General features: G+C 38.1%; 4 protein-coding genes across 4 annotated transcripts in view; 3 read left to right on the forward strand and 1 right to left on the reverse strand.

The window, feature by feature from the left end:
- The first annotated feature begins 4304 nt into the window (after window positions 1-4304).
- On the forward strand, window positions 4305-5461 carry LOC119769621. Its single transcript, XM_038262784.1, has 2 exons — window positions 4305-4828; window positions 4887-5461. Exons 1-2 carry the CDS (start codon window positions 4364-4366, stop codon window positions 5325-5327), a joined length of 906 nt encoding a protein of 301 aa, XP_038118712.1. The 5' UTR covers window positions 4305-4363; the 3' UTR covers window positions 5328-5461.
- Window positions 5462-11889: 6428 nt separating this feature from the next.
- Window positions 11890-14312, forward strand: LOC6034009 (tryptophan 2,3-dioxygenase). The gene is made up of 7 exons (XM_038262781.1): window positions 11890-12029; window positions 12341-12495; window positions 12558-12691; window positions 13158-13517; window positions 13577-13826; window positions 13884-13977; window positions 14036-14312. The coding sequence occupies exons 1-7, from the start codon at window positions 12001-12003 to the stop codon at window positions 14193-14195; spliced, it is 1182 nt and encodes a 393-aa protein (XP_038118709.1). The 5' UTR covers window positions 11890-12000; the 3' UTR covers window positions 14196-14312.
- A 1960-nt stretch (window positions 14313-16272) lies between these two features.
- On the forward strand, window positions 16273-17640 carry LOC119769620 (cathepsin O-like). The gene is given in 4 exon segments (XM_038262783.1): window positions 16273-16853; window positions 16915-17262; window positions 17316-17413; window positions 17416-17640. Coding segments are annotated over 4 exon segments (1131 nt in total). The 5' UTR covers window positions 16273-16374; the 3' UTR covers window positions 17622-17640.
- LOC6034010 (potassium voltage-gated channel protein eag) overlaps window positions 17636-24851 on the reverse strand; it is a 48100-nt gene continuing 40884 nt past the window's right edge. Inside the window, 7 exon segments of the mRNA XM_038262778.1 lie at window positions 17636-20886; window positions 21111-21287; window positions 21842-22046; window positions 22116-22194; window positions 22197-22424; window positions 22489-22639; window positions 22761-22960. Coding sequence (XP_038118706.1) covers window positions 20053-20886; window positions 21111-21287; window positions 21842-22046; window positions 22116-22194; window positions 22197-22424; window positions 22489-22639; window positions 22761-22960 — 1874 coding nt within the window. The 3' untranslated portion in view covers window positions 17636-20052.

Genomic DNA, 24851 nt, shown 5'->3' on the forward strand with positions numbered 1-24851 from the left:
CTTTAATGTGTTGATGAATCCGAAATCCTGAAATAACAGTCGCAATAACGTCATGCTTCGAATTCCCGGACGCTTCGAATCCCGGATACCAAAGCCGTGTTGTTAAATTCACAATGTTGGTGGATTTTTTTCCTAAACAATTCATCGGTAAGGTTTCTCGTGCCATGTCGGTTAAAATTTTTGGACAGGATTGACACTTCATCGCCAAACGTCAGCCTGACATGTCGTCTGTTGTGTGCTATCTTGTAACAACGACCATTTAGTAGGTACCAGTCGAGAAAATCGATTTTAAAGTTTGATGATAAACATTTTCCAAACTATGAATGATAGAGCTAAACTTTTGAAGCAATCGGTTCCTATACTATCGCTTAACAAACGCTCCAAGTTTCAACTAATTTGGTTACACCAGTTAAAAGATACAGTAAATTAGGTGAACAAAAATTTGAAAACACGTGTCACAAGTATGTTTCAAAAGTAAATTTGTACTACGTGTCACAAGTGTGCACAGAATTCCCATACAAACTAAAATAAGCTCAAATCAATGGTTTAACCGACTTAATCAATATATTTTCAAAAACAAAAGATTGCAATGCCTTTAGAAAGTGTGTATCAACATAAATTTGTGAAAAACAAGAAATTTTTTCCCCATTTTCCAACAACATGTATGACGTGTCACAAGTGTGCACGATCATTTTGATGATAAATTGGTCTATGTCACAAGTGTGTATTGCGATATCCGGGAAACGGAAGCGAGTTTCCAAAATCGGGTTAAAGCATCTTGTAATGTTTGTTAAGCATAGCAAAACTTCACCCTTAACTCATTTTCGACCAAAATGGTCTATGTCCAAGATAGCACACAGCAGTCATTAAATGTGTGCGATGAAATATTTCCACAAAATCCATCAAATTCAAATTTTAACAATGCAACTCTCATCTTGATTTATTAATTATTTGATGAATTCTAATATCAACTTTCATTTAACCCTTAAGAGCCTGATGGGTCATATATGACCCAAATATTCAAATTTCCAAAACTATAATTTTCGTATGATCATAAGAATCATTTTCCCATCATTAAATAAAAAAATATTTTTTTCAAAAATCAGGCCTGAAACATTGAAAGGGTTAAAATGTGTTAGGACGCTGTTTTTCGAATCAACTTTCATCAGTGTCCGGGATTCGAAGCACAAATCATTTTAATTTTTAAACTCTGATGAAAAATTGCTAGAAAAGACATATTTTGCATGCATTTTCTTAAAATTGAATGTTTTTACTACATACTGATGATATTTCTACATTTCTAACTTATGACATGAGTTTTTGCTAGCTATAACAATAATGATATGCTACTAAGTGTCCGGATTTCGAATCATGACGTTATCAGAGCATAACTTTGAATGCACTTCTTGTTTGTTGATTTGTTGGAATAGTTGTTTGGCATGAAACGTGTTTCTGAAGCATGTTAAATATATTCCGAAACTCATCGACGAAATTAAATTGATAATCTGCGAAAAAATGTTTTTACTTGCACTGTGTTTGATCATTTTAAAAAGAAAGCAGTTTGTATTTAATGATTGAACCAAAACTTTATTATCAAACAGTCGAATTAAAACTATTCAAATTCACAGGAGAACAACACTAAATGTACGATCCTCCATACCACACATTCCGATTATTTTTGTCGTCGCGTGAGGTCTGCAATGCTCGTAGCTCTTTAATCTTAGAATTTCGCAAATACCAAAGGTATATCACTAGGATGATAGCGAGGGCAAACAGCACGATAAATATTATGGCCGTCACCATCCATGCGACCTCCGGCGTAGTTGAGGCTGCCAAGGGTTCGATCTGGGATACACTGGAATCCACTCCGACGATCAAATCTTCACGTTCATCGGGATCTGCAATCATCTTCAGCTGTCTCGATGAGGCTCTAATGGCGCCAATTCCACACAGAAAATTTAGCGCTACCAAAAAAACTTGTTTCGCCGTCAATAGTGTCATACTTTTGTTCTAGGAATGTAATTTGCTCGTATTCTTGACACTTTGATGCTTGCAATATCGAACCGATAGGAAATTGGAAAGTCTGCCGCTCCGGCACTGAGATGTTGTGACTTGTGACTGAATGTGAGAAACTTTGATAAAAATTGATAACATATATGTAGCAACCTTCGTTATAGATAAACCGATGACTGTGTGAGCTATGTTAACTGAACTTGGAAAAAATGTGATTTTTTATCGTTCCTCTAGCAGGATTTACGGTCGGATAACAATTTTTAAAGTGCAGATCAGAAAAATCATTACTTCTTGATTTGTCTGAATTATCGATACACATTTTTGTCCAAGTTGTATTCCATATCATTATACAGTATGTAAAAAAGTATTTACACTTCTTGGGCATTATGCATTTTGTGATGAAACATGTAAAAAATTAAAGTTTGACAGGAACCTAGTACTACGTTTTATTCAGAAACTCATGCCAAACATTTGCTACAAAAGCTCATGAAAAGATGATTTCTATAAAAAGTTATATAACAAATACTATTACGAAAATAAAAAAGGTGCAAAAAAAGTTTGTACACCTTTCGAAAAATTGACATAAATAATGTTATTTGTTGACAAATCACCATAAATCCAGTCTCCCAACTTCAAATAGGCATCCTTGACTGATTAAAAAAATAATTTGGATTGAATATAAAGTTTAATAACTACTTAGTATAAAAGTTTATATAACTCTGGAAATTCTATATAAAACTTATCTAAACTTAATTTTGCAAACTTTTAATTCAAATAAGTGTCAATATATTACCATAGAATTGCTAAATAAACATTTTGGAGTGGGTATAACACCGTTTTGGGGGTCTTTGTATCGATAGAATAGATTTTTCGTTGGAATTTTGTACCAACCCGGAATTACGTCGTCGGAAAATCCGCCGGCATCTGAACCGGTCCACAATTCACAAGTCAACCTATGTGGCATCAGAAAGGGCATAAAATTTCCGATCTTTTGATACCCATACATCCAGGTTTTCTATAAAACCCACGTTTTTAAATACCTAAGCAAAAACGTTGTTATGGTTTCGTTTGAGCAACCTGCCAAAAATGTATGGAATTTCGTAATTTTTGTTCTCGTGAATCAAACTTACTTTTGCCCAGGTATTTAAAAACGTAGGTTTTAAAGAAAACCTAGATGTATGGGTATCAAAAGATCGAAAATTTTATGCCCTTTCCGATTCCTCATAGGTTGACTTGTGAATCGTGGACCGGTTCGGATGCCGGCGGATTTTCCGACGACGTAATTCCGGGTTGGTACGAATTTCCAACGAAAAATCTATTCTATCGATACAAAGACCCCCAAAACGGTGTTATACCCACTCCAAAATGTTTATTTAGCAATTCTATGGTAATATATTGACACTTATTTGAATTAAAAGTTTGCAAAATTAAGTTTAGATAAGTTTTATATAGAATTTCAGAGTTATATAAACTTTTATACTAAGTAGTTATTAAACTTTATATTCAATCCAAATTATTTTTTTAATCAGTCAAGGATGCCTATTTGGAGTTGGGAGACTGGATTTATGGTGATTTGTCAACAAATAACATTATTTATGTCAATTATTCGAAAGGTGTACAAACTTTTTTTGCACCTTTTTTATTTTCGTAATAGTATTTGTTATATAACTTTTTATAGAAATCATCTTTTCAGTAGCTTTTTGTAGAAAAATGTTTGGCATGAGTTTCTGAACAAAACGTAGTACTAGGTTCCTGTCAAACTTTAATTTTTTTACATGTTTCATCACAAAATGTGCATAGGGGTGTAAATACTTTTACATACTGTATGTTCAATACAAGAAATATGTTAATTCAAAAGATTTGTTGGATGAAAATAACCATCATTTGTCACAGGCTAATTTTTGACAATTTTTTCTATTCAAACACAAACACAAAAAGCGTTTGCGAAATAAGGGCAATCATGATGATTTTTATTCGCTATAGGTCATTGTAACCAGGGTATCAATACAACTTTATAACTTGGCTGACAAGTATATTTGAATTGGCTTCGAATCAAAAACTGTATTGTCTTATTGAAGTCGTCTGTCCAAATTGCTACTATAAACAAGATTTACTTCTAATTGCATAGATCGATTGCAGAACACTTTGCCGGTAAGACTTTTATCGAGAATGCAATACGGATCGGCGAATCCAGCCTGGTTATATACGGGAAATAATGTGTAACAGCTGATAATACCATCAATTCGACGGACAGCTTGATTGATAGACAGGCCTTCGCCGGGAAACCTTTCGAGTTTGCGCCGTTTTAGAAGCAGTTGAAATTCATTCCTTTCAGGAAAACGTTCGAAAAATGTGTAGAAAGCATTTGTGGTTAATTCTATTATGTATGATATTCATGTTTCAAGTGTGCTCAACTAACGATGCATCCTGTTCAAGAATAGATTTTGATTCAGCAACACTTTCGACCTTATCAAGATGTAGCTTTATTCAAGAGTTTGTAGTAAAATCATACGCACCATCGTTCAAATTTAGGCCACATAGGCCAAACGCAGAACACTATCTTTCAACGCAATGGGAAGGTCTAAGTTGTGGGGAAACTGTACAAACATTTAGTTTAAACAGTCAAAGTGAGTTGAGAATGGTGTATAGTTTGATGCTAAACACTGGTGCTACACTAGAAGTCCGAGTGCTTGATTTGGATAAGCTGGACAACAATTTGAACCCGATTGTTGTTATTCGATGGAAAACCGAACACGGAACTTCAAATTGGGGACTTTTCAGAGAGCGAATGGACAATCCTGTTCGGCGTGCCAAGGTATTTTTTGCGATTGCATTAAAGTTTACTTTAATTGCTATTATTTACCCTCTAACAGATACAAATTGAAGCCAACATGAATACGGGCAGTGATTTAGCAATTGAATACTTTACAATTTTCAGCTATGAAGTGGAAACCAAAGAATGTCAAGCAATTGATGAATTTGCTCCAGTTACTACAACAGATGTTGAACCATTAACTTCAACCACTGAAGAGAAATCCACTCCTTCAACTGTAGAAACAACATCATCTTTGGAAATAGCAACACCCGATGAAAGTATTGAAACGTCTACTGACACGTCAAGCTCAATGGAAACAGAAATTACACCAGCGTCAACTAAAGCACCATCACAAACATTAATTCAGGATGATAGCTCTCTGAATTGGTTATGGATATCTTTAGCAGCATTTTTTTGTTCATTGTTAATATTGGCAGCAGCTGGTTTGATCTACATTCATGTGATCAGTAATCATCTCGGAAGACACACATTATTTTAAACGAAGAAAAATAGATTACAAAGAGAGTTCTTCATATCAGGAAACAGAGCAGCAACGAACAAAATATTGATTGTATATGTAAAAAAATATGGATTTTTACACGACATAATTAAAAATTCAATGAGAAATTTCAATTTATGCGGTTCCAAACTCTTCATTTGTATACCTACTGGCTTGTGACACGGAGAAAAAAGAGTTCCCAAAATCGTGAACATCAGCTTCTCAAAGTTTTTTTTTTTTATTTAAGTATTGTAAAGTCTTTCCAAACTCGCTGCTCGTTTGCAACTCTGTTTTGATAGCTCAATTGATACTCCTGAGAGTTACACTACGCCTCTTGATGTAGGCTCTTTAATTTTGATGTATAAAATTCGACTTTTCAATCGACAACTGAACAAAAACTCTGTGCTTGTCTGTTTTGTACTTTGATATGTTCTGAATTAAAGATAGGGTTTTAGCTGGGAAAAATAATGGGCTATTATTTGGATATTGATTTTTTTAATTTGAAATTCTAATTTATTTTTAAAATTGAAATCTTATATGCTAAAAGCCATTATGCTCAAAATGGATTTGTTTGTAGCCAAGGAAAAACATGCTACGTAATGATAAATTACCCTTAAAATTGCATACAACATTGCATGAAACATCGGGTCAAATGTTGTATTCAAGAAGTATCTACATACTTTAAAACTACAAATAAATAAAATATTATCTAGAGCAAATATATATACAGTCAAACCTCTTTTTACGCGAATTTTGGTTCTCGCGTAAAAAATAATCGCGTAAAAAAAGTTCGCGCTATTTTGAATTGCTCGTGTAAAAAGAGTTTTAAGTATTTTTTTGTTTTATAAAGTATTATATATTTTTTATAATAATAATGTAATTCCAGGTTATTCAAAATAGCTTCAGTGACCTACGCTGTATATTCTACAGCAGGTTGGGATGTTCTGGGTTATCCAAGAACTTCCGGAAGTAATGAACTGATTATCTACCCGTTCAACAAGGGTCTGTGCCAGTGTATCCACCATCGTAATAATTGCTGGTAGCTTCCGTGACCTACGATGGTTACCTTGTGATCTGTTAGAATGTACTAGGTCATTCAAGAACTTCCGGAAGTTATGGCCTGGATATCTACCTGATCAACGGGGGTTTATATGACTATATTATCCATCGGTATAGCTTCAGGTAGATTCAGTGGACCACGATGGACATTCTGTGGCATGTTGGATTGTTTTGGGTCATCCAGGAACTCCCGGAAGTCATGGCCTGGATATCTACCTGTTCAATGGGGGTCTGTATGGCCATATTAACCATCGGTTTAGCTTCAGATAGCTTCAGTGGACCACGATGGACACTCTGCGGCATGTTGAATTGTTTTGGGTCATCCAGGAACTCCCAGATGTCATGGCCTGGATATCTACCGGATCAACGGGGGTCTATATGAGTGAATTAACCATCGATATAGCTTCAGATAGCTTAAGTGGACCACGATGGACACTCTGCGGCATGTTGAATTGTTTTGGGTCATCCAGGAACTCCCAGATGTCATGGCCTGGATATCTACCGGATCAACGGGGGTCTATATGAGTGAATTAACCATCGATATAGCTTCAGATAGCTTCAGTGGACCACGATGGACACTCTGCGGCATGTTGGATTGTTTTGGGTCATCCAGGAACTCCCGGAAGTCATGGCCTGGATATCTACCGGATCAACGGGGTCTATATGAGTGAATTAACCATCGATATAGCTTCAGATAGCTTCAGTGGACCACGATGGACATCCTATGGCATGTTGGATTGTTTTGGGTCATCCAGGAACTCCCGGAAGTCATGGCCTGGATATCTACCTGTTCAACGGGGGTCTGTTTAGCCATATTTACCATCGGTATAGCTTCAGGTAGCTTCAGTAGACCACGATGGACACTCTGCGGCATGTTGGATTGTTTTGGTTCATCCAGGAACTTTCGGAAGTCATGGCCAACATATCTAACTGTTCAACGTGGGTCTATATGGCTACATTAACCATCGGTATAGCTTCAGGTAGATTTAATGGACCACGATGGGCATTCTGTGGCATGTTGGATCGTTTTGGGTCATTCAGGAACTCCCGAAAGTCCTGGCCGGGATATTTACTTGATCAACGCATAAAATCCCCATTTGAATAAGCATTCGCATTTGAGGACGAGTTCCTGGATGTCTCAACACAATCTAACATGTCGCAGAGTGTCCATCGTGGTCTACCGAAGTTACCTGAAGCTATACCGATAGTTCATATAGCCATACAGACCCCGTTGATCAGGCAGATATCCTGGCCATGACTTCCGGGAGTTCCTGGATGACCCAAAACAATCTAACATGCCACAGGATGTCCATCGTGGTCCACTGAAGCTACCTGAAATACCTATACCCATATAGACCCCCGTTGATCCGGTAGATATCCAGGCCATGACATCCGGGAGTTCCTGGATGACCTCGTACATTCTAACAGATCGCAGAGAGCCCATCGTGGCTCACTGAAGCTACCTGAAGCTATACCGATGGTTAATATAGCCATATAGACTCTCGTTGATCAGGTAGATATCAAGGCCATGACTTCCGGGAGTTCCTGGATGACCTAGTACATTCTAACAGATCGCAGAGAGTCCATCGTGGCTCACTGTAGCTACCTGAAGCTATATCGGTGGTGAATACACCGGTACAAACACCCATTGAACAGATAGATATTCTATTCGTGACTTCCGGATGTTCTTAGTTGTCCAGAACATCCCAATATGATGCAGAGTATCCGTAGGTCACCGAAGCTACTGATGGTAAAAACCCTGATTGTGGTCCCCGTTGAACAGGAAGATATGACCATATTGGTTAAGACTTCCGACAGTTTAAAATCGGACCGGGTTATTTTGAATTTTTCGCGTAAATTGAGTTCGCGTTATTTTGAATTCCTCGCGTAAAAAATTCGCGCAAATGGAGGTCGCGTAAAAAGAGGTTTGACTGTAATATTATAATAGAAATAGGGAGCGTTCTTTTATAACGTCACACAAAAAAATGGATTTTTAGACCTCCCCCCCACGTAACAATGTTTCCATACAAATTTAAAAAAATTGTGTGTAGCCTTCGACCCGCCCCCCCTTTCCCCCAACTGCGTTACGTAACAAAAGAACGCTCCCAAAGTATCGGAAAAGCATTGAAGCAGAAAAAAGAATAATTTATATACTATTGTAACACAAAGCTTGGTAGCGTAGAAAATGCTACCAATAATAGATGTGTTTTTTTTTTAATTTCATGTTACCACTTTTACTTATATAAAAATGTCTTTATTAAGCTCTGCAGAAAAACGTTACAAAGAAAACACTTTAATCAACCTTCTCCCGCCCATGGTTACTCCAGAGCACCAAAACATTGAACTCAAATATCTCGGAACTGACACAACTTTTCATGGTGCTTTAAGTTGCACGCAAAAGAATGAGTTTGCGTAAACTTGAACAGAGTTCTTGCCAACGGGAACCAGGAAGAAAACTGTTCAACTTTTATGGTGCAAAATTCAAAATTGCATCATGAAAGTTGAACAGTTTTCTTCGTGGGTCCCGTTGGAATGAACTCTGTTCACGTTTACGCGAACTCATTTTTTTAACATTGTTTGTTTAGACCGATTTTGCATGGTCGAAAAACCTTTTTCATTTGGTACACCAGAGCACCACCAAGTCATATGAGCTACTAAACCTGGCCTGCCCAACGTCCAGCCCGTGGGCCGGATCCGGCTCGTGTAGCCATTTCATCCGGCCCATGAAGGCGAAATAAATTATTTTGTTTCAAATTCAAAACATTCTTTATCAGAAAGACACTAATTTTTTTATCCGTTTTTACTGTGTCACTTCAGATTAAAGTTTTTTTGAGGAACTTGATTCTAATTGTTTTTTTTTTTATAAGAGTAATCAGAAAATGTCTTATTTTTCAGAATAACTTTTCAGTAAAAAAAAGCTTACAAAAGCAAATTAATTATACTCAAAATAAATTTTGCTACACATATTTTTAAAATATTAAAAAAAAAACATTATGAATCAAGGAATCAGGGAGCACATATATGTTTTTTCATGAATTGCTTTTTTTTGTAAAGAAGATTTCAATCCAAATTTATTTTCAATAAATTTCTTCATGACACATTGAAAGTTTTGTATATTGTTGTGTTGAGGAAATAGAACTTTAAGAAACTAGCATAGTCCAATGAAATTTGAATGTTTCTAAACAAACCGATTACCAAAATATCAAATAAAACAAATGTGTGATAGTTATCTCTGTATTTTATTCATAAAATCAATATATACGAATTTTATTTGCAATATTAGTTTTTAAATTTTTTGACCTAATAAAATTAATTTAATGAATAACATTTTTTTTCAACTTTTATCAAATTTTAGTTCCGGCCCGTCACTGCTTCAGATAAATCAGATCTGGGCCGCAGGGCCAAAAGGTTGGGCACCCCTGTAGCAAAACATTCAGGAGCATTTTTTTTCTAAATGATAGAAAAATCTTACTGTAATCAAAACAAAAGTATATAAACATGATGATTATTCGAAAACAAGACAAAACATTGTTATTATACCAATGGTTTTATTAATTTTCTTATTTTTTAATGAAAATGGGAGTATGGAATGTGCCACTCAAAGAAATCTGAAAATGCAGAGATAGAATTTGTATTTCATACTTCAACAATATGGTCTTAAAACAAAGAATAAGTAGTTTTAAACACATTTCGAAGCATTTCAAACAACTGAACCAATAGATTTGAAGAAAACGAGTTTTTGTGACTTAAAAAAATTCTTATCATCCTGTTGGTGCTCTGGTGCACCACTTCAAATTCATTTTTGCCTTCCTCACTGAGGTAAGGCTATAATCATGCTCTAAAAATGAACTTTGTATAAAAACGTCGTAGACCCACCTTCATGTATAGTATACACACCTTGTTGGGAGAGCGCAGATTGAAGTTTCGATTAGTAGTTCAAAAGTTATGTTTAAAAATGTGGTTTCACATATATCGGGATCTCACTTAAATGTATGTAAACTATGTCCGGGTCCATCATCCGACCCATCGTTGGTTAGATTATCAGAAGACCTTTCCAACGAGTCCAAAACATTGAAGATCTGGCAACCCTGTCCCGAGATATGTACACTTAAGTGATATTGATGTACTTTTTGGAAGCCGGATCTCACTTAAATGTATGTAAACTATGTCGGGATCCACCATCCGTTAGGTTATCAGAAGACCTTTCCAACGAGTCCAAAACATTGATAATCTGGCAACCCTGTCTCGAAATATGTCTACTTAAGTGATATTGATGTACTTTTTGGATGCCGGATCTTACTTAAATGTATGTAAACTATGTCCGGATCCACAATCCAACCCATCGTTGGTTAAGTTATCAAAAAAGTTCAAAACATTGAAGATATGGCAACCCTGTCCCGAGATATGCCCACTTAAGTGTTATTGATGTACTTTTTGGAAGCCGGATCTCACTTAAATGTATATAAACGATGTTCGGATCCACCATCTGACCCATCGTTTGTTAGGTTATCAAAAGACCTTTTCAACGAGTCCAAAACATTGATGATCTGGCAACCCTGTCTCGAGGTGTGGCTACTTAAGTGATATTTATGTATTTTTTTATTCCGGATCTAAAAAATAGATGAAATTTTTGTACAATTCCATCATATCAGCCATTGTTGGTAATAAGTGAAGAAGGCTCCAACCACATAGGTGGATTAAGTTAGTTTTTTGTTGTATAAATTCGATGTTTGTGGGTCAAAGTAAAGTATTTCCTACATTATTGTACCAAAATTTAACCATTTACTATTTTTACGATAAGCAAACAGCTCTGGGCGTTAGAGGGTTAAAAACAAGCGACCATTTTAGCTATAAGAGTATCTTATAGAGGACCATCCATGAACCACGTGAACACTTTTTCGAAATCCAAGGCATTTTTATGTAAAATCAGCTCCAGCAAAATGTCCATGAAGCTCATATTTGGGATTTGGACTCAGTATGCCCCCCGGAACAAGCCCCTGAGTGCCCGCTAAAAACTCATTTTATTACATCCTTATCCTATATTTAGGAGATTCTCATTCTCTATACAAACTCTATACAAAGGCCACTATGTTCCTGCTTCTCCTCGATTTGAGCATGTGCCGAAAATTGTTGGTTGAAAATGAATGGCACCTCTCTTAATTTATATGTCGTTATCAAAATTATGCAACTATGGTTTCAATAAAGTGAAAATTAATATTGTTTTTTTAGGTAACTAAAATTTTTATTTTGTGAATGAAAGATTAATTGCTGATTAATCTTTAAAAACGCTGATTAAACCAAGCGAATCTTTCCGGACGAGCTTCAAAACATTCCCATAAAGCTTGACGTCATTATTTGTACACATCATATATCAGGGACGTGCCCCCTGCATGGCGATTGCAGCCAGAAGGGAACTTCTCGGTAGACACAAACCCAACGGTAGTGGTGTCTTATCAAGTTGCACCGCTATACTTTACTCGTCTCAGCCGCCACAGGATTATGTTTCCGTCAGTCAGTACAATTTCGGACGTTGGCGCGATCGGTTCGGCTTCGAGTTGCTAACTTGCTTTGAAACAGTAGCTGTACAGTGTTTGTTGAGTGAACTGAAGACAAGATGAGTTGTCCTATCGGAAATCATAATGGGTATGGTATTTTCAAGTGAATTGAATCTAGAATAACTAATTCAAATGAGCCGCTATCAGTAACAATTTGTTTTTTGGCTTTCGAAGAATAGATTTCATTCATCGTTATCTCGAATATTAATTGAGCAGAAGACTAACGATTTAAAAATAATGGCATACACGTGCAAATAAAAGTAATATTTTAATTTGTCATGTGGTTGGTTGTATTTCGACTTGCACACAAAACAAATAAAGAACCAAAACTTAGAGGCTTTTTTTCATCACTTTAATCTCAACTCAGTGCTTATATGGTTTCTATCGAATGCTTTACAGAGATGCTCAAAGCGGTGAACGTTTGGGAGCGGAAGCTGGAATGTTGTACGGGGAATATCTGATGTTAGATAAGGTCCTGAGCGCTCAAAGGATGCTTTCCAGTGAAAGCAACAAGCCGGTTCACGATGAGCATCTTTTCATCGTGACGCATCAAGGTTATTATGATTATTATGTTATTTTGTTCGAGTCAAATTTATCGATTTTAAAATCATTCCAGCATATGAACTATGGTTCAAGCAAATCATTTTTGAACTGGACTCCATTAGAAAATTGTTTAGTACGGAGCACATGGAGGAATCACGCACGCTTGAAATTTTGAAACGCCTCAACCGAATTGTGATGATTTTGAAGGTAAGCAGCAACCAAGAAGCCATACTTATTTGGCATAAATTGTTTAATCCACAAGGATAGGGCATTATGGCACCCTTAAAACAAGAGTTGTGTCTGAATATAAAAAAAAATCTTTGTATTTAGTTTTAACAAGGTATTTTTTATGCGTTAACTTTCATTGATATTGGTATATATTTGTGGATTTAACAGTTTAACTCGACAAATCCCCAATCCCAATGAGCATGAACAAACGCACCGCATTTGTAAGGTATCTTCCACGGAAGCAGTTGTAACATAAGAACTTACCGGCTTGAAAAAGAAACGGAGGGAAAATTGAAAAGACGCAGGAAGTCGGCTTCGTTGATATTTTCGTGCGTTTTCTCAGTATTTTTTTGGACGAATGATTTTTGCTTGAAATTGCCACCATATTAAGTGTTCTTATATGCATGCATATACAAAAAAAAAGTATATATTGTATTTGTTTCAGCTTCTGGTCGATCAGGTTCCCATTCTGGAGACGATGACTCCACTCGATTTCATGGACTTCCGTGACTTCCTCTCGCCAGCATCTGGCTTCCAGAGTCTGCAGTTCCGACTGCTGGAGAACAAGCTGGGCGTGAAAACCGAACATCGCGTCAAGTACAACCAAAAGTACTGGGAAGTTTTCGCCAGTGATCCTCAGGCTGTCGAAAAACTAGCCGCCACCGAAAGTGAACCTTCTTTGGCAGATATGGTACAGAAATGGTTGGAGCGAACGCCCGGTTTGGAAGTAGATGGGTTCAACTTTTGGGGAAAGTTTCAGGAAAGCGTGGAAAAGCTGCTGTCTGATCAAGAAGCTAGTGCCAATGTAAGTTAGTTTGAAGTTATTTAAATAATATTTGTAATGACAACTAAGCAAAATTTCAGGAGGAGGAACACGAGAACGTGAAGACATACCGACTCATGGACATTGAGAAGCGTCGTGAGGTGTACAAATCTATCTTCGATGCCAGTGTGCATGACGCGCTGGTTGCACGTGGTGATCGTAGGTTCACCCATCGTGCCTTGCAAGGGGCGATTATGATTACGTTCTATCGTGATGAGCCACGTTTCAGCCAGCCGCACCAGCTGTTGATGCTACTGATGGATATTGATTCTCTAATCACCAAGTGGAGATGTATGTAGTTTATTGTCCTTTGAAATTATCTCTCACCATGCTGCTTCTTTTTTACAGACAACCACGTGATTATGGTACAGCGAATGATCGGCTCTCAACAGCTAGGAACGGGTGGCTCATCCGGGTATCAATATCTTCGCTCTACTTTAAGGTAAAAGACTAAACATAAAACTTAAATGATTTCATTAGCAAACGTGCTTGCTTTCCAGCGATCGCTACAAAGTGTTTATAGATCTGTTTAACTTGTCGACGTTCTTAATTCCACGTGGCTCCATTCCCCCTCTCACGGACGAGATGCAAAAAGCGTTGAATCTTGCCTGGGGATCGCCTGTTCACCGAGCCAAACAACTCAACGGAGCATTCCATTGAGTGCATCATTTTGAAATCTGATTAGTGAGGAGAGTGCAGCAGTCTACTTACGTTTTCGTTTGAATTGAAATAAATTGAAAACACGAGATTGATTCCAACATTTTACACCAAATAAAATCCAGAGATGCTAGTTGTTGCTGCTATTGAGAAGTCCGATGAACAGATATTTATAGAAATGTCTCATATACTGCCCATAATTGAAAATTCGGCTATTATGCCAAATCAAGTATTCCGAGAAAAACGCGTTTTAGTGTTTGTCACAAAATCTCCGTCAAGGCAATTTCCCATAAGAGTGGCATATTAGCCGTTTGGTTTTTCGCATCGGCAGCCAAATCTAAACATTATTTCTGTGAAATTCAAGGTTCAGAAGATGCGTTTGAACATCCTCTACAACCTGGTGCTAATATCTCGTTTTTGCCAAAAGTGGATATTAGCCGTTTTTTCAATGGTGGGCAGTATACATGTTCATACCTATGAGTTAGTAATGCAGTTTGGTCTAAATCATGTGTACTTTTACTAAAATTAAAATATGCAAACCACGCTAATCTACCTGAAATTGTCAAGTGTTGTTCCATAATTTAAAAAAAAAACTGGAAAGGGCTAACAAAATGTAACCAAACAAAGGATTGAGTATCCCAATTGGTCAAATGTGTGGTATTGTTACAAGTTATCGACATTTTAATTAAATTGATCTAGTGGATACATTTTGCGGCATAATTTTGATAAATTATCACATTGAGTGGATAAGTAAAACGGCAAAATTGAAAAAGATGTTGAGAAAATGTGAAGTGTAAAAACATGTAACAAAGATTTACGCTTTTTTTATAATAAATTGAACAAGAGGCGAGCAATATGTACACAAGTTTGTATGCAGAACTAGTTTGGTAAAAACCCTTCATATTGAAATCAAAATTTAGGAGCGCTACTAAAAAGCATAGGGTTCTTAGGAAAATCTTCAAATTTGATTTTTTGTCAATACCGTCATCTGGGGTGAATCGGGACTACAGTCTGAATAGGGACAGCACGTTTTAGAGCAGTTATATGCTTTAAATTTGGAAATGGATGTACACATTTTGTTGCTCTGAATCTGGTCTACCAGAAACCACTCAAATGTGTGTGTGTGTGTGTGTGCAACCAACCAAACGGGACCACGCGGTCGCTTCTTACAAATTGAGTTGTTTCCATGTATTTTTAGCTCTCATTCTATACATGCAAATAACTCGCATAGGCATTTGGAAGGTGTTAGCTCTGCCGAGCTTCGGTGACCCATTTCTACGCTGGCTAGCCGAGCGCGAGGTACTTCAGCTTTGTCGACAAGCCCCGCCCTGAAGAACGTTTGGACCAATCGGATTCAAACGTTATTTAGAACTTCGAATCCTTGTCCAATGGACAAGGACCCAGCGCGTATATAGTTGATGGTGGTAACAGTATTCCTAATTCCAGTCATGGCTCACCAAGTCGCGATGGCCTAGTGGTTAGCATTTTTGCTTACCAATCCAAAGGACGGGGGATCAAACCCCGACTCGAGCGACTTTGATTTTTCGTACATGTTCAGAGTTTCAAGATTTATATTTCCTATACTTTCCTCGTTGGGAGCAGATGGGAATCGAACCCAGGACCATTCGCTTACAAAGCGAACACCGTAACCAGTCAGCCACGGCCGCTCCTTGGTCTACCAGAAACCACTCAAATATATCAAAATGGCTGCAATATTGTAAAACAGCTGTTCCGATTCGCCCCAGATGACGGTACTAAGTTTTGGAATGTGCATGAATAAATCTCAGCATTGAGAGAAACAGAAACAGGCGACGACGAAAATTTGCAACAGAGACTTCAATACCTGTATGTTGGTAGCGCAGATGGTTTAGTTTCAAATATGACGTCCTATTCAAACGGTTTCCATTGATGAAATGTTAGGAAATTCAACGAATAATTTGTTCTTTGCTTTTGATCTTGAGTAGCGTACACAAATACCACGCTACTCGTACTGATTACGAGGTGATCTGCTGCTGGCAATGATTCTCACTGAGCGGAGCATCAGGGGTTAAACGTGATAAGGGCAAACGAAACAGCTCATCTTTCCAAAGGCGTCCTCACGGAATAAGCCAGTTTGGATTGAGCGTTCGTTACTGTTCGGTGTTACTTAGTTAGTGTTGTGAAATTTGAACCGCGTTTAAAAATGTCTGAAGTCATCGAAATGATTATGATTTTGATAATAGTGACGCTGTGCTTTCTAATGATACCGTTCAATCTACAACCGAACGCGGTTATTGAAGCACGAAGGAAGTTTGACATTTTTATTAGGCTCTACGAGAAACCTTATCGATTTAACGTGCGCGAGTACGAGCACCGATTTCAGATCTTTCGCTCATCGCTGCACAAGATAGCATCGTTGAACGCACATCGCGTTGAAAATGATACCGCAATTTATGGCATCACGCAGTACGCGGATCTTTCGGACCAGGAGTTTTTGCGGATCAATCTGGCCGATTTAAAGCATGAGCACTATCCTGCGCTAGGATTCGAATCTGCTGGGTCTAGTTTGTTGGACAAGTTTACAATCGAATCAAAAAGCGCTGAAATGAAAGATAATATTATATTTTCACGAGCTCGAAGAGATCTTCGCATCCCAAAATTGCTGCCAAAGGTCGTTGATTGGTAAACTAAGTTTAATTTCTTGTTAAGTAATTGGTCTGAGTAAACACATCCATAATTCTAGGCGAGAAAAAGGAGTGATTCCGGCAGTGAAATCCCAAGGAAGTTGTGGGGCGTGTTGGGCAATTAGCGTCGTTGATACGATTTCGTCAATTTCGGCCATAATGAAGGCTCAGAGCAATGCCACAGATTTGTGCATCGAACAGGTGATAAACTGTGCTGGCAATGGAAACTATGGTTGCGAGGGAGGAGATACATGTCGTTTACTCGAATGGATGAGGGAATCGAATGTAAAGCTGAACACATTAAAAGACTGTGAAACGACACAACAATTTAAAAATGGCACCGAATGTGCATTCCAAAATGCTACAGTGGGTGATTATATGGCGGTGGAAAAATTCTCCTGCGTTAGGTAAAAGCTAGAACAAAATGTAATTTCACCTTAACAATGTACATTCATCACAGCCTAGTTGATCGTGAACACCTGATGCTGCGTTACTTGGCAACGCGAGGACCAATTGTAGCGGCCGTAAATGCCGCCTCCTGGCAGTACTATCTGGGAGGGTCGTCCAGTATCACTGCGACGGAAGTTACGAAGACCTGAATCATGCGGTGGAAATTGTCGGCTACAATCTGGAAGGCACAATTCCGTACTATTTGGTGAAAAACTCGTGGGGACCGCGTTTCGGAGATCATGGTTACATAAAAATTGAAATTGGCAAAAATTTGTGTGGCATTGCCAATCGAGTTTCGTTTATCGAACTCATGTAAGTAAATAAAACAACTTTTTGGTTGCAATTTTGTGTCACTGCTTTTATTTAGAATTGTTCAGTTTTTTGTTAATATATATACTTGTATAATGTGTTCTCGTGTTATATACATCAACATGTTTTATGTTTTTTTTTTATAATTACCTATAGCTTTGATCTATTTTTAGCATTGCCCTATTATGTTTTGCCTGGCAATCATCATGTTTATTTCATTTTGTACAAGATGGTTTAATGAACGTGAAGTTTGTTGTATGATACAAACGAACGTTATTTCAGATATTAAATAATTTTTATGCATAATAAAGTTTTCCAATATTTCTCATCTAAACTGAACGCAATTAATGAACTCATACAACTACTGAAATTTGATTGGAAATAAGTTTTCATATGCTTGATACTATTTTTTAAGTGAAGTTAATTTATTGAGCGAATGAACTAGATTTTACGAAAATTAATTTCTCTCTTGTTACTAAATACAATGATTCAAGGCTTACACTAACTTCTTATATTTTCCATCGCTTATCAGATTTAGGAATCCTCTCTTTCGATCAGTTTAGAACGTATCATGTTATAATTGTATGAAGAGTTCACTACGCAAGTGTGTTATTTTTATAACAATGATTGATTATGCAGTGCATGTAACCGATCAGCGGTTTAAGGCGAAGTAGTTTTTTTTTACAAATAAGAGATCGTTTTCTTACGATCATTAAACATGGTTTTTAAACTACGCGTTGTGAAATTCAAAATGTCTATATATGCGTTTGTAATTCCAATTTTATTACTAAAATTTGTTTAGCCTAAGTTGCAACTAAAGTTAGTAGCATGATTTTTTTTCTTTTATATCACTGCGGTTGCATTCGATTATTGACAATTGAAAACCAACTAAAAGACGTTAAAATACTATCACACGTGTTTGCTATCGAGAGTAAAAAACAAATATTATCCTACCGTCACCCGCATTAATACGCTCAAAGATTTCGAGTTTAAAAACTGTTACTTGTTATCCGTTCCTATCGCGATTTTTCTATAAAAGTCTTTATGTACACATCTCGTCATCAACTACGCAAATCAAGTACATTTATTTTATACTCATTCCAAGTCCTCTCCACCGTATCAGAAGAGCACCGAAACCATTTTCAACCCCTACACGCTAAACTGAATTTCGTTATCGAATTTTAAGCATTTTGATTTATTTGTAGAAAGTTCGAAACGTCTGTTGTATAAAAACTCAAACTAATGCAAACGGTTGCAAGCTTATGAAATGATTGTTAAGAAATCAGTCTCCAGAGGATTAAAATAATGTTTTGATTCCAAAGCATTTATGGCTGTGCTGGAATAGAACTTAAGGTTGATTATTATATTAAATATTTTAAAAATCGTGTACAAATACGGCTTATATCGTGGATGTATTGATTGCCCCTTACACTGATCAGCAGTTTAGCGTTGATCATTGAGATTACATCATTCGGAACATATAATCTATCTGTTTGTCTGTGGTAAATAATTCAAGTGATGTTTGTTCATAATCTAAGTACAATTGCCGTTAGAATTGATCAATAATACTAAAGCAAATAGATGTGAAAAGTTTATCAAAGTGATTAGGAAGATTCAGTTAATAATTTTGTCGTATAAAAATGATCCTTTGCGTAAATATCATGTGTTACGGTTAGGTTTGATGATTTTTCTGTAAGATTTTTCGATCATGATGATCAGATTTTTAGTGAAATATTTATGTTCTTCGTTTGTCAATGCGAAATACTGTCCAAAAATGTATTGCAGTTGTTAATTTTTCAATTCGCTGACACAATATAGTAATATCGATTTGAATTAAAAAAAGGATTTTCTTCAAAACTCATTTTAGAGTCATATCCTCATGGAGGGCATACAATATTGAATAAACAGAATTAAAGTCAGTGTCGTCGCAAGAAAGCTACATAACTCTACAGCTCATAGAAATAAAATTTTAGTTTTAGTTTATAGGATCTCCAAATAAAAAAAGCCATTTTTGGAAAGGTGAAAAAATGTAGCATGATATGAAAAGAAAAGGCGCTCCAAACCCAAACTCATTACCGTCATCAGGGGTAAGATTGGGTCAAACAAATTTCCCCTGATGACGGTATCGCAAATATTATCATTTCAATGTACTCATCTCGACATTGTAGAATATTTGGAAACAGATTCGGGTTTCGACAAGACATCATCTTGTCGGACCACCTAAATTTGAGATAAATTCGAAAGTCTTTCCTAAAAGCATGAAACAAACTGCAATACATTTTTAAAATAATTTACACTTTTGAGCAAAACATTACTACATAGCGACGGGAAATGACGACGTCATCAAACAGATCTCGTTTAGGTGGAAAAGAGTAGCTGGACAAAAAAAACACTGTTTATTCGGTGTTGTCTGATTGATGACGCAGCAGAATCCGGGGCTAGAGGAACTCGCGCTTCCGGGTAGAGGATGATGGTACTTCCGCATCGAGAAGTCTGGTCTGTTCGGGAGTCTGCCTTGGTGGTGCAGGCGCTTTTCGACTTTTGGAACGTCGTTTGCGCAGCAAGATTGGTCCTAAGCCGTTACCACCGGGACTTATGGCGGTCACCGCGGACGTGGTGGTTCCAGTTGCACCGGATGTAGTGGAGGTCAAATTCAGGAGGGTTCCCGGTGGATTGCTGGAACTGGAGGGATTTGCGTTTGCAGTTGAAGTTGGAACCATGCTGGTACCGGCCATGTCCCCAGGCGAGCTTTGTCCAGACGAATCGATCTGTATCCGTCCAAGAAGATCGCCGAGCAGTTCCTCGATCCTCGCCATCTTTTGTGCCATGCGTTGCATCTCCAAGCGCACATCTACCTTCATGTCTAATACTGTTGCAATCAAATCGCGCTGTGCCAGGGTTGAAGGCTGCTCCCGGAGACCGGTGTCGTACGTGTCGGATGTCGTAGCTCTGGATTGTGCCATTTCTATTTGTCGTTCCCGCTCGAGAGACAGGTTCCGTTCCATGTGGCGGTCTCTCTCTCGCTCTCGCTCCCTTTCCCGTTCTCTCTCTCGCTCTCGATCCCTGTTGACGCTGGTCGTGTCCAACAGACGATCCCTCTCGGTGGGCTGCCGTTCAAGGGTTGGAGGTTTGGAGCTTTCACGCTCCACGTGCACCACGCTGGGTCGTTCAGTTCGGTTTGGAGCATGATCCGCCTCTCCACCTTCGTCAATTGTGTCTTGCCGGGCCAACGTGGCCGGATTTGGTGTGAGTTTCGGAGTTTTGGGGAAAATCTGAACCGTTGATGGGGAAAATCACACATGCAAGACAGGAAAAAGAAAGAAAGATAAAGAAACAGCGTGACAGAATGGGACTCAACGTGCATCACTGTGCAAACAATCACACTGAAAGCTACCTTATTGCCTTGACCGCCATTACTACTTGAGCTACTACTAGCTCTAACTTGTGCACTTTCACGCAAACTTTCACGTGCACTTAAGCTTCTAGACACGGCTACCTTTGTGCTTGTATCGCTGGCCGAATCAACACTAGAACTACCGAGCAGACGACCCCATTTGCTTGCTCGGGCCCCTTTCGCCGACGGTGGTCCAGACGAGGGCGACGGCGATGGAGATGGCGATGGGACGGTTGTAAGGACGCGAGAATCTTCGGTTAGCGTTAGCTTGGCTGGCAGCTGAAATAAGGCGAGAATAATTTTGATTGTACTGCGTTTTATTTTTGTTTTTTGTTATGGTTTGAATTAGTATATATTTTTTTCACACATTTAATGGTTCCAAAGTCAGGCAACAAAGCACGTGCACAAAACAAACCGAAAAACTCAGGACTTGATGTATATAACGATAAAAGGGTTACATCGACTGTTGTGATAAAACTATATGGTTCAGGACTTGGTGTCGATCATTCGTCATAATATCTCTACACGACAATCAAGGCAATGTGTGCTACAAGGTGACTAACAAATTGAGAATCCAACATATAAATGGTTTGGTAATGCTATATACTATATGGTTGTTCACGACTAATATCAATATTTTGATACACATTTTTGCAATTTATCTTCCACTTTCATCGCACTGGTATTTGCACAAACAACGGAGGATATAACGGTTCTAAATAGCAACTGATACTGTACACCACTACTAAACATGTTGCTCGTTTGCTCACAATGAGCAGGAGTTCTATTGATTTGGTATCGGAAAATTTTGATTTAGAGTTTGTAATATTCACCTTTCCTTTGTCTGTATCAGTGTCTCCTTTCTCAACGTCGCTCTGAGTGGAACCAGTTTGTTCCTTTGTTCCTTGTGCATTTTGCTGAGCTCTTCTAAATTTTGAAAATATTTTTCTTACCAGGTGATCTTGGCTTGAGCCCAACTGCGGTTCGTTCTTACGACGCTCAGCCAGCTCTTTCTCTCTTCGAACATCTGCTACTTTTCTGCGGTGGAATAGAAAAATCCCAAAATTTAAGATCGCAATGTCCTCAACTAGTATCGTTCGTGCTCACCTGAATATCAATCGATGTCTTAAATTATACGTTAAAATTAGGTTCCGTGCAAAACTATTAGCAAAAGCTTGATAAAATCTAATACTTCGAGAAGCTTATCTCGTTTTATCGCATGTAAATCACAGTAAGTTAACGCTCGCACGTTGGCCGCACTTTGCCCCACCGCGGAATCCTTCCAGAACGAGTCACCAAAGACGTCGCCCTTACCAAGGATGGCCACAACCTCGTCGTCCTGGATCACCTCTAGACTTCCGGTCACAATGAAGCACAAGCTGTCGATGCTCTCGCCCGTGTGATACAGCAAATCACCTGTTGAGCAGGGTGGGAAAAGTGAGAATCCTGATGGGAAAGTGAGACTGATTTTGCAATGTACCTGGTGCCGAGTGAGACATGCAAAAGTGCATGGCCAAGGCCCGTAAACAACCGTCGGATGCAAGTCGGAACGCAGGATGTTCGTTGAATACCTTCCGGTTCAGATGTACACAAATGTCTGCCTTCATATCTTTGGGACAGTAGTTGAGAACCTGTAAAGAAGCCATTTGAAAATTTAATAAAATGACTAAAACATTGTACCGGCAACAAGGCGTCTCCATCAAACAGTAATGATTCAAAAGTTTTGCTGGAGCTGAAACGTTTCATTCCCACCTTATCAGTGTCCAATCCTTTGGTCATGGCCCAGGTGGACACCACGTAATCCATCACACGTTCGCTTAGCGCTTTAGGAACTTCGTGCAACTTCATAAATTCCCGCACGTTGTTCAACATGTCGTGGTACTTTGCGGTGGCAGATGTCATCTGCTGGATGATTGTGGTTACATGACCGAAAATGGTGGCGTACAGAAGCGCTGTTGTTGGCATCCACAGTGAAATTAAACAAAATACATTAACATTTGGAGAGCTTTGGAAAATGGTAAAAATTTCGACAAAACGAAAGGGGAAACTCAAACTAATGAAAATGATACTATTATGTAGTTGTGTGATTAGTAAGAGAGTAAAGGAAACAGAGAAGAGACGATCACTGGCTGGCTCAACGGGAACTGTAGACATGGACATTGAACACGAAAACACACGCTGGCTGTGAAGCTTCCCTACAACTCGATTCATTTCGGGCGAGCGTGCCGTGAGCAGATGCTGTTTGAGACACTTTTCACATTCACCACAGCCAGCCATTCAGCCAGCAGCATCGGTGTGGGTTGAGATTTTTCGTGTGTGACATTAGGTGACATTTGCTCGTATAGCTGAGGGGGGTATTTTTAGCAAAAAAAAAGGTTGAATGCGGTCCGGTTCATATTTTATCTACTGGAAGCTACACAGAGGTCGGGCGCGCTGACCAACGAAGTTTTTAGCATATTTCAACTGGACAGTGAAAATTCTGTTTGGTTAACTCCGGTCACACAAAAGGAACAGAACTTAGGGCGTAATTTTAAACAGAAGTGATGCAAATTGCAAATCAGTAACGATTTACCGATGAAATATTGAATGGAACAACTAAAAAACAGTATAATAATCCGGTTTTTTATTCTAAATTAGACCTTCGCTTCTTTTTGGCCACATCACAAGGCGATATATGACACTCAGTGTGATAATGGTCAGTCTTTATTTTAGTTTTCGAAAAAAGAGGACTTATAGATAAGCGAATCTAGTGCCATCACGTTTTTGGCAACACTAAATTTTATAAACTTATGATTCGGGCCGTTATTGGAAAGGGAGCGTTCTTTTATTACGTAACGCAGTTAGGGGGAGGGGTGTCGGCGTCAGTTACGATATGTTACGAAAATTGTGGGAGGGGGGACTTGTGTTACGCGTTACAGGGGGGTAGGGGGTATCGCACATCTGTTACGATTTGTGACGAAGGGGGGAGGGGAGAGGTCAAAAATCCTACATTTTGCGTTACGTTATAAAAGAACGCTCCTAAACATTCCTTCCCAATTTTTGCAACACCCCAACATTTATGTTATTTTTTAGTCTTCTTAACTGCCGTTCTACGCATAACTGTCCCATGTTCAAAAAAATGCAACTGAGAAAAACGCGATTGAAATTTTTCGATCGATTTCTGTGTTTCTACGCATAATTGTCCCGTGGGTTCCTATTCGCCCTATGTGTCCCCAATCGCCCCAGTTAGCAGTTTAGCACCCTTATTTGTGATTATCTTGCTATAAAACTGATAAACAAGACATAATGCTTAGTAAAACTGATGATTCCGTGTAAGAAAATACTTGGTGGGACAATTATGCGTAGAAGTTCAACGATGGGACAAACAGACTTGGTGTTGTTTTTAATGAGTTTGCGAACAATGTACCAGATTTTATGTGTTTTTCTTAAAGTACACATAAAACTAAACTTAAAAATGTCAAATCATCAAAAATGACATGGAACAATTATGCGTAGAAAGGCAGCTAAGCTAATGAAAAATTTATTGATTTATTCTTATTCATATCATATAGACTCATGTGAAAAAATAAATGGGCCGTTCAACAAATACTTAACGATTTGATTTGTTATTGGTTAAACAAAACAAAGTCCCCCAATAGGAGAAATACCGTCATCTGGGGTGAATCGGGACACATGGGGTGAATTGGGACGGCTGTTTTAGCAACGTTGCAGCCTAATATTTTGATATTTTTGAGTGGTTTTTGATAGACCATATTCAGAGCAACAAAATGTGTACATCCATTTCCAAATTGGAAACTTTTAACTGCCCTGAATTCAGACTGTGTCCCAATTCGCCCCAGATCA

Source organism: Culex quinquefasciatus, chromosome 3 (assembly GCF_015732765.1).
Source record: "Culex quinquefasciatus strain JHB chromosome 3, VPISU_Cqui_1.0_pri_paternal, whole genome shotgun sequence".
In the NCBI taxonomy this organism is placed as follows: domain Eukaryota; kingdom Metazoa; phylum Arthropoda; class Insecta; order Diptera; family Culicidae; genus Culex; species Culex quinquefasciatus.

Coding starts and splice junctions, on each gene's coding strand:
- LOC6034009 (XM_038262781.1), top strand. CDS start 12,001: ATGAGTTGTCCTATCGGAAATCATAATGG. Junction 13,827..13,883: donor TCTAATCACCAAGTGGAGAT/GTATGTAGTTTA, acceptor TCTTTTTTACAG/ACAACCACGTGATTATGGTA. Junction 13,978..14,035: donor TATCTTCGCTCTACTTTAAG/GTAAAAGACTAA, acceptor CTTGCTTTCCAG/CGATCGCTACAAAGTGTTTA.
- LOC119769621 (XM_038262784.1), top strand. CDS start 4,364: ATGTGTAGAAAGCATTTGTGGTTAATTCTATTATGTATGATATTCATG. Junction 4,829..4,886: donor ATCCTGTTCGGCGTGCCAAG/GTATTTTTTGCG, acceptor ACCCTCTAACAG/ATACAAATTGAAGCCAACAT.